At 41.9% G+C, this 16,446-nt stretch overlaps 2 protein-coding genes across 3 annotated transcripts in view; one reads left to right on the top strand and one right to left on the bottom strand.

Moving 5' to 3' along the window:
- The window catches only part of B4 (imaginal disc development protein B4), a 110,408-nt gene that overhangs the window by 71,340 nt on the left and 22,622 nt on the right, over window positions 1-16,446 (bottom strand). Inside the window, exon 2 of the mRNA XM_088043087.1 lies at window positions 15,832-15,891. The gene's annotated coding sequence lies outside the window, so the exon portion shown is untranslated. The remainder of the gene's footprint in view (window positions 1-15,831; window positions 15,892-16,446) is intronic.
- The window catches only part of LOC148181862 (nucleolar protein 4), a 72,800-nt gene that overhangs the window by 34,273 nt on the left and 22,081 nt on the right, over window positions 1-16,446 (top strand). For both annotated transcript variants that reach the window (XM_088043069.1, XM_088043063.1), the window contains exons 2-3: window positions 11,565-11,696; window positions 12,101-12,676. In XM_088043069.1, the coding sequence (XP_087899195.1) occupies window positions 11,565-11,696; window positions 12,101-12,676 (708 nt within the window). The remainder of the gene's footprint in view (window positions 1-11,564; window positions 11,697-12,100; window positions 12,677-16,446) is intronic.

The raw sequence follows: 16,446 nt of genomic DNA, 5'->3' as shown, positions 1-16,446 counted from the left end.
CGAAATTAATTTAATGTATTGAAAAAATTATCATTAATGATAATAAATTAAAAAGAATAAAATAAAGATGTTTTCCCATCTTGTTATTTCTTTTGCTTCAATGTTTACGCTGTTATTAATAAAATCCATTGCAACAAATTTAAAAATCTGGCGCATGTGTGTTTTGAGCACTTCGAAATAAAACAAAATATTTCAGGTAAACTATTTCGGAAAACAAAATTAGTTTTAAAATCTGTGTAAATGTGCTTTGACAGGTAGAGAAATTAGAGTGAGGTTTGCGAAGAAACCATAGTCATTACCAGTTTTCAGGTAGAATCTTAAAAGCAAGAAAGCTAATCCATCGTTCTAGAAGAATTCTAAGTATTATATTAAATTGTCTTTAAAATGTGATTAACCGACACTTCAGATGACAGAATCAAAAGAAACAAACCCAACTGAGGGTGAGGTCCGGAAAGTAGCGCACCACTGTGATACTGTATCATAATGCCATAGATCACCGGAAAAATGTTAAAAAAATCATGTCTCCAATTTTTCGAGTTTTGATGGATTAAAGAGGAAAAGTTTAATGCCAAAATTAACGATTTCTGTGCAGAAATTTTACGTTCAAAAGAATTTTTTACCTAAAGGACATTTTACGCAAAGGCATGGTGCAAAAAAAAACAAAAAAACTTGTTAAAAATCTCAGAAAACTGTTTATAAGATTTTGTAATCAACAATCTCTATCAGTGTGGCATCGTTCACTTGAAACCATAGTTACATTACTCGTTCATGAACCGACCTGACTAACGCCAACAATACAACACCGACGTTCCTATGGCTTTGAATACTAGAAATTTATATTATTGGGGGAACAGTTCAGCAATGTTTTCTTTTTCCTAATTTTCTTTTAGTCCTCCTGCAAAAATAGTCTGCACTTTTTTAAAAAAAATTTTGGTACTCTGCTGACCACCCAATTACCTCCTTTCAAGATGGTGTGCCACTTTTCGGACACCTGTACATATACAGCCGCGGACAAAAAATCTTAGACGTCAATGTCATTTAATTGTCACATGGTGTAAAACCCCACTTAAAATATGCCACCTTACTTTTTTGTTCTGTCAATTTTGAGTTATAATTTTTTAATTTCAAAATTTTCAGTGTTTTCAATATTGCAAGGAACTGATTGTAGATCATACCGCTCTGTACCAAAGATAATATTCTAATTTTATTCGTTTCAGTCTTCATAATTCTTAATTGTCAACTTGTCAATACTTTGATGTTTTAAACGTCAGTAATGGCAATGACAATAAAGCACAGACTACACTCAAATTTTTGAAACGTCAGAAAAGTGACGTTTAAGATTTTGTGTCCGCGGGTGTATGTGTTGTTATTTATTTTTTTGTTTATTTATTTATTTTTTATTTTCATCGCTTTGGAAAATATGAGATTAATTCGCAACAAACTAACAAACAATAAAAATCTTGGGTCAAAAAAAATACTTAGCCTTACTACCTTACTATTTTTGCATCTCGAAAATTGAAATGTATCTTATATTCGAGTTGGAATTTATAGTCGATAAATCAATAAAGATCAAGTCTAACAGATGGAAAAAGCATAGCGATTACTGAATTACTTATTAGGTACATATTTTTGAAATCCAAAGGATAGACTTTGAGATCCAAAAGATAATTCAAAATTTGATTTCTCAAAACAAGAGTGCATCTCAATTATACGAAAGATAAGGTTTTTTTAACTCAGAAGTTGTTATTTTAAAAGTATTAAATATTTGTAAACACTGATTGCAAATAACATTAGCAAACCAGAATTTTACTTCTTAGAAATGTGTCAATCTGAAGGGGTAAACTAGGTAATTTAAAAAAAAAGTGGGGTATTATAATTCTTCTTATTATAATTCATTTTCTTTATTTTTTTAATTGAGTGTAATTTAATTGATAATTACAATTTTCGTTCGTTGGTAATTGGGCCAGCTTTATGCCTGGCAAGTAAATTTAGTAATAATAGTCTTGATAAGAATGAGATTAAAATGTTAAGGGATTCATGAGCTTTAGCTCTCGGTAGTGAGTAGGTTTATATATCTGGTTGGGGTTCCAATGGTCAATCCCGACTCGGTCGAGCCGTAGTCGTCGAACCGTCATTAGGATTAGAGACCCCTGCTGTGAGGGGTTGTAAATCATTTGTATTTTGAAGTGTTGGTTGCCGACTTTTAGAAAATTGGGGACCATTTTTACATTACATTATATTTTTTTCTAAAAAAACTATTCATAATTGAAAAAAATCAAGGAGTTTCCCGGGTGTAGAATACAATTCTCTATTTATCAAGTCGTAGTTCAAGCAAAAATTCCTAAAACTGTGCCAGTAAAACGACATGGCGTTTTTTCAGTTTTTATTTTTTTTAAATAAATCTATTAAGAATTTTTGAAAATCACAGAGTTTCCCGTGTACATTTCGATATTGTCTACACGTAGAAAAAAAATGAAAACTCCAACTCTTAATTTGTGGCCCCAAAAAGTAATGGCGTTTTGCGCTATTTCCTATGCACTTCGGCCGGGGTAGGACATAGCCTTAATAACTACATTTGGCTGCTGCTTTAATCGGGTGAGAGTTCAAGGGTGCCCACTCTACCGTACAGAAAGTACAGATTTTCAAAATCGCTGTCGTAAAACGAAAAAAGAAAATGCCAGAGCGTGGATCGCCATCTGCTGCGCAAATCTTGCTTCAGTTACCAGAAATTCCCTTTTTTCATGATCCAAAGTGATATGCTTTATATTGAAATATAGATTTATGAATTGTCTGTCAAACACATTTTACAGTATTTGAGTGCCAATTTCAGTTTAAATCTCTTTGAAATAACATTCTATTGCAAATGCGACAAAAACTGGGCTTAAAATAAAAAGGTCTTTAAAAATTCGTAGAATTCTGGATTAATAGTCAGTCTGATCTGCACCGGTTTCAGTAAAACTTGCAAAATGAAATTTGACCGACATAAAAAATGCATATGTCAGCAGAAAAGCGGCACGTTCCTGCACCGGACAGGATGCAAGAAAGCCGTATAAATGCATCAATCAAGCGATATTCCTGCTTTCAGCGATTCCTGCTAAAACAATAATCGTATCTCGTTTTGCGAAACGGCGTCGAATTAGTCGCAATGATGAATCGGCGGTTCGTTCGAGCAGGTGGCTTTGTATGCAGATGTATCACCCTCGTTGTTCTTTTTACCCTCGCGTAAGTCAATCCCTCCCTTCCGCTCCCTCTTACATAATTGACGGTTTTGTTTTCGAGTCTCCGTTCCGTTTGCCAAGTCTTCGGATAGTTGTTCCAAGTGGTGCCATCCGACACGACCTTTCTAGACAAATAAAGTAAAATAATGTCCGCGAGTCGGCGGATTCTTTGGCCGCCGTCCAAAGACGTCGTCGTCCCGAACAATCGGACTTAACCTGGGCATTGTCCGGTTCGGAAAATCTGTACACACTGCATGCATATCGATCAGGGGAAATGGAGAGCGTGATAAGTGCCAACGGACGGCGGCGTGTTCCGCTCGGTTAGCACCGGGGACGGCGCACAACACGCCACCGCTATCGCTTCATCGGTGGCAGTGGCGGACGGGGGCGGCGACCTGCCTGCCTTTATGCGGTTTATATGCCCAGATTTCCTGATAACCCCACGATGTTTCCAATATACGCAACGCTAATGGCCGCGCTACATTCAATTAGTCCGCGCTTCCGGAACCGCTCCGGGACCCGAAAAAAAAACATGTACTATCCGGACATGGCGCTCCTCCAACCAATTAGCTTCATGGAAAATCAAGTTGTTTTGACGAAATTCCGAATTCGTGTTGTCTCCGTCGCCCCCACCGCAGATATCATCGAATATTACGAGAGAGTCATAAAAACGTGGTGCGGTGAGGCCGGGCGGATAATGGGCGCTAGTTAGCGCGATAGCTCGCCACCCCCATGCCGCCGCAACACCCTTTCACCGACGTGGTAATAGCGCAGACCTGAGAGGAGTGAGTATCCTCTTTAAATTCCCTTTTTTAATTTGCGGTTACGGCTGTTATCGTCTGTTCGTACAGATGCCGGCGCGGATTTGCGCATTTCTGCCCCTCGACGACGGCCACAGAGGGATGAAATGGGAATTTGAGGTGATAGGGTTGGAAGTGGTGCAGGTGGTCAAGAGTGAATAGCAAAACGCTGATGGGCTGCAAAGGTGGGTGCTGGGGCTGATTTCAACGGAATCGGAAAAGGGGTGCAAAGGTACAAAGAGCCCATATGGTCATGCCTTTTATGGCAAAACAAACGGATACTTATCGTACTTGTTAATTTACGTAGGTATAACTTATAATTTACGGAGATTAAGAGAATTAAAATTTACTTCCACTTACGCTCTGATGGGTACTAAAGATAGGTGTTGATAAGTCGTAACCGCTACCAAGATCTGGTTCTGACTACTCTATATAACTATTTATTGCTATAACCGATATCATCTAGATCTAGATAAATGAAAATGGTAATAAACTTGGTACTATTATTGGCATTGTACCTGTTAGATGTATTTTTGATCGTCCCTTTTTAGACACGTTAAAAATTCTGATTTTGATCTGAATTTTTGGGATATTCTTCTTCTTGCACTTAAAAATTTGTTTTATGGCTCAATTCTTCTAGTGGGATATCGTTGTCAGAATTACTTACCCCCAAAACCAGATTTTCGAAATATAATTCAGAATGGTTTTTTCGGTGACATTGGAGATCTTGTTACAAGTTTAATAGCATATCTAACACTTTTGATAAAATTCTAGATTTATTGTGGCATTTAAAGCTATTTTTCGAATTTGCCGCTTTAATAGGTCCATTAGAGTACTCAATTTGGAGTCGTTTATAGGTATCTATATATATAGGCTGTGAGGTTAGGTTACGTTAAGTCAAAATTCAGTGACAGTGAAACTCAATAAATGTCAAATTTTAAATTGAATTTGAAAATCAAGTGGCAAGTCGTAGTTACAAAACGATTACCAATCGTGTAACACGAAAACTCTTAAAATTGGAAAATATATTTTTTTTATTAAAAAAAAGGATGCAAATTCGAAAAAATAGTATAAAGGACTTGTTTTATAATGGCATTGATACACTCGTCCCATACAAAACTCGCCTACGGCTCGTTTTGTACACCGGGAACTCGTGCACCAAATTGGCCATTATAAAACACGTTCTTTAATATACCATAATATACTTCAGAAGTTTTGAGAAAGTACCACAATCAGCTTTTACAAACTAATTTTGAGAAAATTTTCGAGTTATTGAAGTTTACAGATTGTATGTTGGCAAAATTTAATTCGATTTATAGATAAGAAATCACAGGTGAATTTTAAGGAAAACGCAAAGGAATAAAATAAATTTCGAGTTGTAGAAAAATTAATAGTAAGTAAAAGTAATAAAAGTTCGAGTTGTGAAAGTTCGACTGTAATTTAGACAGCAAGAATTAGAGTTGATTCAGTGAAATGTGTAACCGTTTCATTGCATTTTTTCTATTGTTCATTGGAATTAACTTTTTTTTTGATTTTGCGTGTTATTTGGCGGTTGAAGCAATGTGAAAATTTGTTGTTATTTATGAACCAAAATTGATACCGACATCGGAAAGCTATTTCCAATAATTTTTAATATGAAAGTTCAATTAAAACTTTATAGCCTCGAACGGTGAAAAGCTCGAAAACTATAAATTTATTATAAACCCGAATAATAGTAGTTACTCGCTCCGTTCCCGATTTTTCCCTGTCAATTCATGAATTACCCGCCTCCGCCTCTCCTTAATTGACCTTCACTAATAGACTCGTCCCGTGAAAAAATGAACCGTGGGGGAATACGGCGAAAATAATTAGGGGAGGCGCGCCGCCCCCGTCGTACCGGAGCTGTCCCGCTCGCATTAATATTGCAAGCGACGCTCCCGATTGTCTAACGAGCGGGGCTGCACGCGAGAGCGTCGGTCGTGTCGGTCGGGGGTTGAGGGCGGCGGGTGGCGGCGCTGGAACGGGAAGCGGGGACCGTTCTCGGCTGTCTGCCCCGGCTGACAGATAGGCCGCGCACACCACGGAGCAATCACCGGTTCGCTCTGCTATCCGACTTCGATGGGGAGAGCGCAGAAATTGCGTTCGGTGGCGGCGGAGGCAGGGGCGGCGGATACGAAAAGTTAAGATTTTTGGGCAGGTGGCCGACTCGCAATCTCGGTAATGCATCATTTCGTCTGCATCGCCCGGGGGCGGTGCGGAGGGATGATTGATCGCGCCTAGGGGCGATCGACCGCCACCTCACGCCGACTTGATGATAGGCTTAGGGGAGGCAACTGGGGGGCGATCTTTGCCGCACTTATCTAGTGTATGTTTGGAGAAACGCTTATACAGAGGGTTGGTGAAAAGAGAGATGGTGTAGACGCGAGAATGCCTCCGAAAGAGTATAAAAATAATAAGGATGGAGAGGTGCCAGCGGCGTAACAAGTATCGCAATAAACAGCGAACATTCCGTTTGAAATATCTCCTTGTCGTTTCTTTTCAACACGTTCTTCGCGTCTTCCTTGTTTGGAATAACACCGCACCAATTAAACCGTGTTTTTAAGGACAAAGCCGCCCCTGATTCCCCCGATTAATTTCGCACTCGTTTTCCGCTTCTATTGTACTCTCGAATCAATCGCGTAATTCATATCAAATCCATATCAACCATCAATCGCCGAACAAAGCGTGTACACAACGCCGCCCCCGAAAAAGCCGAAAAACCGAGTTGGGGGTGTATTAAGCATAAGCTCGGTAAAATCACCTCATTTACGCCTTCATAATTCATAGAGAGCCCGAATGCTCACTCGTTCCCCATTCCCGATCCAATCCGCTCAACTAAGGACGAACTTCCGATAAACACCTACCGAGCGAAAGCGTATTTCCTCCCCTTTGGCGCTTTTAGTTTCCCACTCGATGAAACCGTGCCAGTCACATTTTTCCTTCGGATAGGCTCATGGGGAGGCGATCAAAGCGGAACGGAGAATGCACACGGGAGGGCGCTGCACGGGGTGGAAATAAATTGGGGGTGAGAGATGCGAATTTATCGCGATGCGAGATTGGGGGTGGAAAAAGAGAGGAATACGTGATTATCGCCAGTTAACTAGACGGGGGATTATTATGTTTGAATGTTGCAGGTAACAGAATAGTCATAATGTTATGTAACAGTTTATATTAATACGAAACAAATTATCAAACAAATTATTATTCGCATTCATTATAAATGGAACATGCTCGCAATTTTAGTTTTAGATACAATAATATTAATCAAGCTTTTTAAAATTTAGACTCAAATGGGTGAAATTAGTCGGTCAGTGGAACTCCGTGAAGTTGTATGAAATTTTCGTTGATTGCAGAATTTCCATTTGGTAACTTTTGAACTAGTTGTGTTGACGTGTCACGGTTTTAATATCGTTCTGCATTCCTGTAACATCTCTACCTACCTATATATCGATGTTATATATCTTGATCGTAGCACAGTGCGATTCGCCATTCCCCATGACAAAGGAGCTTTCCAACAAAGCCTTCTCTGTGCATGTGTGCGTTGGCGGCTGTATGAAATACGAGGGGTTTCGAGTGGCGGCCTGAGCGATGACAAGGCCGCGACGCGTTTGTCTGGGTAATAGGGTGTTGGGCGCCGCCCCCACCGCCAGCGCGCGCCGTGATAAATCAGCGTGACCGATCGCCGGAATACAATCCGTGTGCATGCATCGTTCGCCGCCCCCGAAGCCTTTTTGGCTTTTCTCAAGATTAATGATCGAATTTCCGATCAAACAATAATGTTTATGTATGGAGTTGCGCGATTGTTAATACAAAACCTTGCGTGGTTTTTGTCCGGCGGAAGATGACAGACGAGCAGCAAGAATATGACAGGTCCTGGCCGCGGGCGTCGGTGGGCGACGCGACGTCAGGGACGCTGACACACCTGTTGCTGCGCCGCTTCAGTTTCCGCTTAACAACGGATACATGCACGCTCGTTATCGTTAGCTCTCGCGCCAAACAGGACGAAGGACTGGCCGCTTATCATTCCATTATTTACCCGCCAACGCCCCGGAATTATTACGGACGTTCCGGGGATTTTTTCCCGACGACCAAAATCGAACCATCGTAAATAACGAACGGCGAAGATTTTCTTCGCAGGTGAACAAGTCGATCCGGGTGATAAATCGACTAATGGCCGGAAGGAGAATTTTGGAGACCGGAAATTAATTTGACAAAAAGACAAATCCGGAGTGAACGAGACGACCCATCATTTCAGTTTAAATTACACGGCTCAAAGACGATAATTACTTACTGAGAAGAAGAAAAAAACGTTGAGTGAGGTACTGGAAGACTAAAACCATTTCCTATTAACACACACATTCGCGTAAATTCCTAATTAGGAATTAGCATTAGTGTTCTGATGCTAATTAGGTTTCCTTACTAGGAATGCACTGACTGTGTAACAGCTCGGGAGTTTTTAAATTCCGGCAAAATGACCAATTTTTGCCGGGAATTTTATCGACAGATAACCAATCTTTAACAGGAAATGATTATACCAAACAGGTTATAAATTTGACACAACAACGACCAAAATTGGCTGTCAGATTGGATTTAGCAGAATACCGCAATTTTTTTCCACATCTGATAAACTAAAACGTCTTCATTTCCAACTTCTCGTTATTCAAAAAAGACTTGTCCGATAATGAATATTTATTATTTTCTTCTATTTGTATAAATGTGGATAAAGCCGTCACAACATAAAAAGTCGTTCTTAGAATAACCGAAATAATTAACATCGTATAATTAATTTAAATTAATTAAAACGTTGCTACTAACGCAAGTGTTTGTAAACTTTCATGTAACTAGCCTAACTAATTTCCATCGCAGTCATCTTCCTCGTCAGTCCCAATTAATAAATCATCATCCTCCGGTAATTTTTCGCAATTCCGGTCTCTCCAGAGTGAGCGAGGTCGTCTGAGGTCTCGGGTCGAGATTGCGGCTCCGGCCCGGGTAATCTAGTCAAATGTATTCGCAAGGGATTTCGTCCGTCGATGCCGAAGACGCCACCGAGATTGGGAGCGATACTTTAAGGCGGCTCCGGAGCCGCTCCGGTCGACAGCCCCGGACGCATATGAACTTGCAAATGCGAAATTGATGGCTTCCGAAATTTATTCCGGTAAAAAAGAACGCACGCAACAAGTTGAGGGAAAAATGTGGTAATTAACCGGAAGAGGGAATACAACACCCTGTAGATGTAGGGGAAATTGTAACTCAATTCTGAATCGTAAAAGGTAAAAGGAATTATTTTCAAAACCTTTCCACGCGCGTTTTGCATTTTTGTAGGCCTTGAATGGCTAATCACATTAGTTACTGCTTTGATATGAGCTTCCCAACGCTGGAGCTGTAAATTGCGAATAAAAGCTCGAGTTTTCCGCGTTCGAATTAAATACAATATACTTTGAATAAAAAAAAGTCCGGGGAAAGTTTCGAAGTTTGCGAAGAGTCGAAGCGCGCCACCTCGCGACGGTAGGCGTGAACTAAACTGTGTCAGCACAGTTTCCTGTTTGGTGCCGAGAAGAGTTCCAACGTCTGTCGATGGCGCCGCCACCGTCGCCTCATCGCGCAATCTCTTATTTACTTGAATATATTTTATTTCAGCTGCAGTAAATCGAGACAGAGAGAGCGAATTCTGAAACCTGTTGATTTGGGAATTTAAAAAACAAGTAACCACATGTTGATCGCGTTTGATAGACCGCCGCCCCCGCCACCCCCGTCCTCATTTCGCGATCTCGTCGCGACGTCGACACACCTTCGAGTTTTCCGAATTTCGCGAAGCAACTTAAAGTCCCGCTTTTTCGTTAAAATAATAAATAATTTCCGGAACAACAATCCTCCCTCGATGGATCGCCTCCCATTTATCCCTCGCCCCCGGTATTTTTCAGCGACCCTTTTTCCTTTTTCTTCCTCTCCCTGGAGTTTCGGCACGACCGTGTTTTTGTGTCGGTTGGCAGCGGGAGCTCGCTATCCGGGCGAACTTCATTTTTCCCTATTTCATAGTTTTCCCTTTTTTTCTTTTTTCTTTTCCTTCTACTCTTTGAGAGAGCGTTCCGCTATCTCGCTTCGTTCCAAATGGGTCGCGCCGGAAAAACTCTTGCGAGCGCGGTGGCGAAGTTTTTTTCCTTACACCCCCAGGAATATTCGGGGATTCGATAGGGAACGAAATTCGAAAAATGCAAATTGTATACAGAGGAAGTCGGCTGTGTAACCGTATTGTTTTTTTCTTCGGGGGACGTAAATTATCTGAGATGGGAGGGGCGGATCGATCGGGAGGTTTTTTGGATTTGGGGGAAGGAGCGGTGTGTTGTTGAGTGGAGGGTTAATAAAAAATGAACGGGCGGTTTTGATGGATGAAAATGTGGAGAGCAAAGGGCGTGTTCCAAATTTTTTTTGAAGCATGAAATTGATTGGATTTTGATCTTTGCAGTTGCGGGTAACGCCAATTTACTCCAACGAAACCAGATCAAACCAGAGACTCGGGTTTCGAAGATCAAGTCAAAAATTATGATCAAAAGCATATTTTGATCAGCGATTTTGCGACAGGTGTTTTACGCCCCGAAAACGGGATAATTTCGGCGTCGGCGTCACGCGAGCATTTTTTCCAAGTGTCGCATCTCCGCCCTTCTAAATTCCGTCCCTGCGGCGCCGTCCCTGTTAATGAAGTGCAATTACCGCTCGCTCACATATTGGCACCGCCGCATTGTAACAGTGGCGGAGGGGGTCCAATGGGCATTAGGGGGGCCGGAAGGGGCCCGGTGCACACTGCACACCCGGGTGTCGACCGGCCACCGAACCCACAGACACAAATAAGCGCCTGGCGACCGGTCGAGTAGGCCGGTTTATTTTTTACGTCGGCGTTGTTAGCGCGAAATTCGAAATTTCCATGCAAACATCCCTTTTTCCACCTGCATCGGTGTAACCCTTATTCGGTTAAAACCATAGTAACACAAGAGGGAGAGGCGTCGTGCGAGGGATGGATATTTTTCCTTTGTGTAGCAGGAGAAAGGTCGAATCCACCCCCAGAGCTGTGTTGCACCGTCGAGTTTGTTCCACCCTCTCGGGGACCGCTCACACCACTGCTCGGGTTTTATACCCCTGGTTACCCTCAGCTGAATACCCCGGCTGCCGGAGTTGTGCCGAATCATCCTCAACCCTGCAGACCTCCGGAATATCCGCCGCCACCCAACCCCTGCCCCGCATACGGAGTAGCGTCGCTATGGAGCGGCAAAAGCGAACAAAGAGGAGATAAAGCGAACAAAATGCGAAATTTCGCTACGATGGCGTGTTTTATGTTAAGGCTTTCAACAAAGATAAACAAATTTACATTTTTTTTAAGAAAACTCGCCAAACAGACAATTTGTTTTGTTTTTAATCCGGCTCCAAGGACCATAAAAACTAGAGATATTGATTAAAAGTGAAGATGCTCGAAATAGCGCAGTTTTTACCAAAACCAATAATATAAATTTGATTTTGACCAAAATGTTTGTTTCAGAATTCGACTGGAGAGCCTGTGTACCGCAAAGTCGCCGTCGTCGAGAACTTCTTCGACATCATCTACAACGTCCACGTTGAGCTGGAAGGTCGTCCAGGAAAGCACGCCGGTCAAAAACGCACTTATCGCACCGTAAGTGTCAAAATTCTTCTTCACCCTCTTTCGTAACTTTAACATCTGTCAGAGTACAAACGAGTTGATATTCGGCGGATGTAACACACCTGTTGATTGTCAATATATTTCAACGTTTGTAGTCTGGCGATATGGAAATACGGTTATTTGGTCGGAAACATCAACTCTCCGATTCGTAGAGGGTTGTTTGCAAGCGCTGTTTTACACCGCCAACCACCCCGTATTTATTCAGAAAGGGGGTTGAATTCGCGGAAGGATAATTGATTGGGTAGTGGAGCTGCGAGTTAGATGAAAGTCTCGATTGTAAATTTAGAAAATTTTCTCGCTAATTTCTGCCCCCGACGTTTCAGGCCTGCACCTGACCGGTGTCGAACCCTTCCATTTTCAACTTGCAATTGTTTCAGATAACGGAGACATACGCGTTCCTGCCGCGCGAAGCCGTCACCCGCTTCCTCCTCGGTTGCACCGAGTGTCAGAAACACCCCCGATCTCCATCCCCTGCATCCGTGTTGCCCACTCCCAGTCCAAGCCCTACTCTGCCCTTGGTCCACACCCCTGCGCCTCCTCTGCCCACGCCGCCGCCGGCGCCTCCAGCTGATGCGGCCCCATATCTCCCCAACTCGTCTTCGGAGACTCTTGATTTGTCTTCGAAGAGCAACGGGGATGCGGGGCAAGAAGGTCCTTTGAGAACCAGCACGCCCGAACCAAAGAGATCGAGTCATCCTTTGGACGTCTGTAATTTAACGGCGAAGGACCCTCCGAAGAGTCCGCCGAAAAAGCGGCATCTGGAGACGAAGAATCCCACGCCGAAGTTGTGGTCTCCGGTGGAGAGCATCGAAAGGGAGCAGGAGTCGAAGAAAAAGAGGATTTTGATGGCGGGGGAGATTGATTACTCCTTGCCGATTACGACGACGTATTTGAAGTATATGAGGAGTTTGGGGTGTACCGATGAGGACGCGCTCAAGTTCGAAAATAAGCACGTGAGTCTTGTTATTGAACACTTCTTGCATGAGGCCATCGCTCATTACTTTTACTAATGTTAACATTTTATTTTTTGCTGTTTCTATTAATTTTCCTTTTGTATGCACGTACTAACATGTTAATAAACTTAAGTTTTTTTTATCTTTTTCTTTTATTGCTTATTTTAATCGGGTTGAGGTGCTACATCAAATATTCATCCCAATCATGACTTGAACTTGCAAAAAAGCCCCCAAAATCCGGTTCATTTTGATTAAATGTCGAAATTTAAACCGCCATCAACCAAATGAACAACTTACCCTTATTTTTTTTAATCTAATTGTAATTGAAAATAAATAATTATCAAGCGATAATAATTGAAGCGCATCTGTGCAGGTATTTTACCGGCATTCAATTAACTTGCATTTATTTTAGTGAGTACTAATGAAATTCAGATATAATCGGCAACACTGGTTGGAATTTAATTGGATTTCAGGAGCAAATTGCTAGATCCAAAAATTTTAATTGGGACCTGACAAGTTCATTTTTGTACGTAGAATTTTTTTTGATTTACAAGTAAAAATAATTCTATCGACCTTAATTAATTTGATTTTTTTTAGTTTATACAAAGCGGTTTTTGATTGAAAATAGTAAGAAGAAACTTTTTAATCAGTTTTACTTAATCCAATTGTGATCTTGATTTCACCCGATAATTTTAATTAAGAAAATCCGAAGTGGAACTTGATCGAATTAGATTTATGATCATTATCAAATTAAAAGTTTTGCTCGGCGAGTTCAATTGAAGTTTTTTAGATGACAATGATCAGAAAACTAAAAGATTTTGATCAATCGTCAACTCAGAATTTGATATTTAATTGCGCTTAATTTTTCGAAAACTAATCTAATTATTTTGAACGTAATTTTATGAAGTTGATTCCACTTTCCAATTTTAATTAGCCCCCTGATTGGATGCAACTACATTTATTTTGTCGGTTTTCACAAACATAAAACTAACCAATTTTACTAGAATACAAATTGATTTTGAATATGATGAATGGGCCCGATAATTTTAATTGGTATTTGTAATTGGAGAGGATTTCGATTATCATAAATTGTAGTTTTTTCTTGATTAAGAAAACCGATTGGAAAACATTAAAATTGATTGTGAACCAAAGAAGAATTGACAGTTAGACTTGAAAGAAATTTTATTGCGATGAGATTTTAACGCATTTTAAGCTCGTGAATCGGAATTATTGAAAGTACGATAAAAGTTTTCTCAGTGTATCGTGTCGCATTGTAGGAAGGGCGTTTGATCTTTTCCTGAAATAATAGAAAAAAAGTAGCACGTCGTAGAGGCACTTCCGTGTATCGGTTCCTGCGGGAGTCCGTTGTTTTCCTCCGAATCCTTAAGTTTCGTCCGATCAATTCCTGCAGCAATCCCGGAAATTCGGCTCGCCACGGTAATCCCCAGAATAATTAGTTCCCTGTGTATATGTATAGGCCAATTATAATTCATCGCGTTCCCGCCATAATATCCCGAGCATCCGGATGATTGAATAATCACTTAAATATCCGTAAATCGGAGGGTCATGGCGATCTAATACTAAACTAGGGACTTTATGCCAAGTCCCAAACAAACAGCACCGTAATTCCGAACCCTCGAGCCCTTATCTGGCATTCTGTGATTTTTCGAGAATAATCGCGCGATGATAACTTTGTTTTCGTCTCTCGTCCAATTAGGACGAAGGGTTTTTTCGGTCGGCAATATCGACTGCTGCGAAGTTTCGGGGATGAGGGTCGACGTCAGGAAAGGATATAAAGGATACTCATCTGGCGGAGGAGTTGAGCCCGGTCAACCGAAGGGGATGAGAAAGGTTCAACCTCGAAAGGATGAATCATGAGAGTCGGGGGCGGCGGATAAGGCCCTTTACAACGTTGGGTTCGAGGATGAATGTCCTTTCTTTGTTAAAAGAACACAATTCCGGACGTTTTACTCCGCAGAACTTTCGTAGAGGAGGCAAACCGCAAAAAACCACGACAATTAGATATCGTCAGCGGAAAAAAAACCGACGACTGCGTTACTACGTACACCGCTTTTTCTTTAGACAAATCTGCAGTTTTTGCGTCGATAAATCACCATTTCTGGTTCTGCGGACATATTGTGGCCATTCGTCAACCAACTGGTTCGATCGGTTTCGCAGATGACTCGAAAGAACGGTTTTTAGCGTTCGCTCGAGATTAAATATTTACGATTCAACTAGAAACTAGGGAGCGTAATTAGCCTTCTGCGTGCTCCACGTGAATGCAATTTAGGTCGGATTGTTGAATGCGATGCGTTCCCTGTTGTGTATTATTGATTACGAGACCCTTTGGACACGGGACAGACAGGTACCCGAACAAAGGGGAGGGTGCTTCTACCTTTAGGCATGGGATTATATGATTCGGAACGTTTCGAGGATTAGACAATGCACTTGGAAGTGAAGCCGGAGGGGATGATATATGTGGGGTTGCCACGGTTCGATATTAATGGAAGATGAAGCTGGGTCTGACCCAACACAGGGTGGAAATTTCGCTTGACATTTCAGTTATTCTCGATACAGTCACCCGAGCAGGAATTCTTCGAAACAACAGGAACGTCTCGCATTTTGACACCCAACTTCTCTCGTTTCTTCTCTATTTAATTCCTGCTGATTTTAACGCCGCCGTAACGTGACACCTCTGATGAAATCGTGGTCATTCGCCGCCATCACGTCATAAAACTTCACGAAGGTTGGGGGGCAGATGTCCTCCGCATTAACATCAATCATAACCGATCCACTCGTTATTTTTTATTCACAATTGATGATTACGCGGCAACAAGTGTCGTTTTCCTGATTGCATTTGCAGTTTTCGTTGTCATTAATCCTGCGAGAAAGCACCGAAATCGAAGCGTAATTACCGCCGCCCTCTTTCGCTCGCGAGAATAAAAATATAATACATAAAATATCATGGATGGCTAATAATTTTTAGTGGTCATTTTTATGTCGACACTATAATTTCGTATATCGAAGCGACCCATAAAAACCTAGCAGGAATCAACGTATTTAGTGGCGGTCATAAGCGATATATGAAAAGTTGCGAGTAATGACGGCCGATCGGAAAATGCCGACCCTTCGAAAAGCAGGATAAAATGACTCACCTTGTCGCAGGAGGGGTGCAGGAATTGATGACAGTCGCAGGATGGGGATCTCGTCGGAACCTGAAAGTTCAAGGATAAAAATTGCAGAAAACTATCGATTTAAAATTTCGGTTTTAAAATCCTCCTGATCTGATTTCCCATCATGTGCCGCTTCTGCGGTTGTGTGTGCCGGTTTAGAACCCGGTGCAAAAAGTATCTGGCAGGGGTCACATGGCCGCTACATTAGTCGGTCTGAAATAGCTGCGGACGTTGTTTCTTTGCCGTCGCCGAAGGCAGTCGCGCCGGTCTGGCTTGGCTTCCACAGCACCCGCTCGGAATCGTAATGTTTCTCTTCGGCTCGCAAAAACAGGACGCTGAAAGCTGCCGGCTCGCCTCGATATTGCCGCTTTTTCATTTTTAATGCACTCGTTCCCTCTGGACAGATTAATCGTCGAAAGGATTGTCGTGTACCTGCCGAAATAAGCCAGCGAGCGTTGGCAGGGCCTCCAGGAGGCGGCGTCCGACGCTCTTATGTAACGTTCCGAGCCAAAGATGGTTTTTGTGACCTCGTTCCGAGTGAAATATTGGGGCGCGCTCTGGCGCATTTAGGCGATGCTCCTGCACACAGCAGGTCGT

Source organism: Gnatocerus cornutus, chromosome 1, assembly GCF_029298725.1.
Source record: "Gnatocerus cornutus isolate USDA-ARS CGAHR chromosome 1, icGnaCorn1.1, whole genome shotgun sequence".
NCBI classification, from domain to species: domain Eukaryota; kingdom Metazoa; phylum Arthropoda; class Insecta; order Coleoptera; family Tenebrionidae; genus Gnatocerus; species Gnatocerus cornutus.
This window is presented reverse-complemented; position numbering and strand designations above follow the sequence as displayed.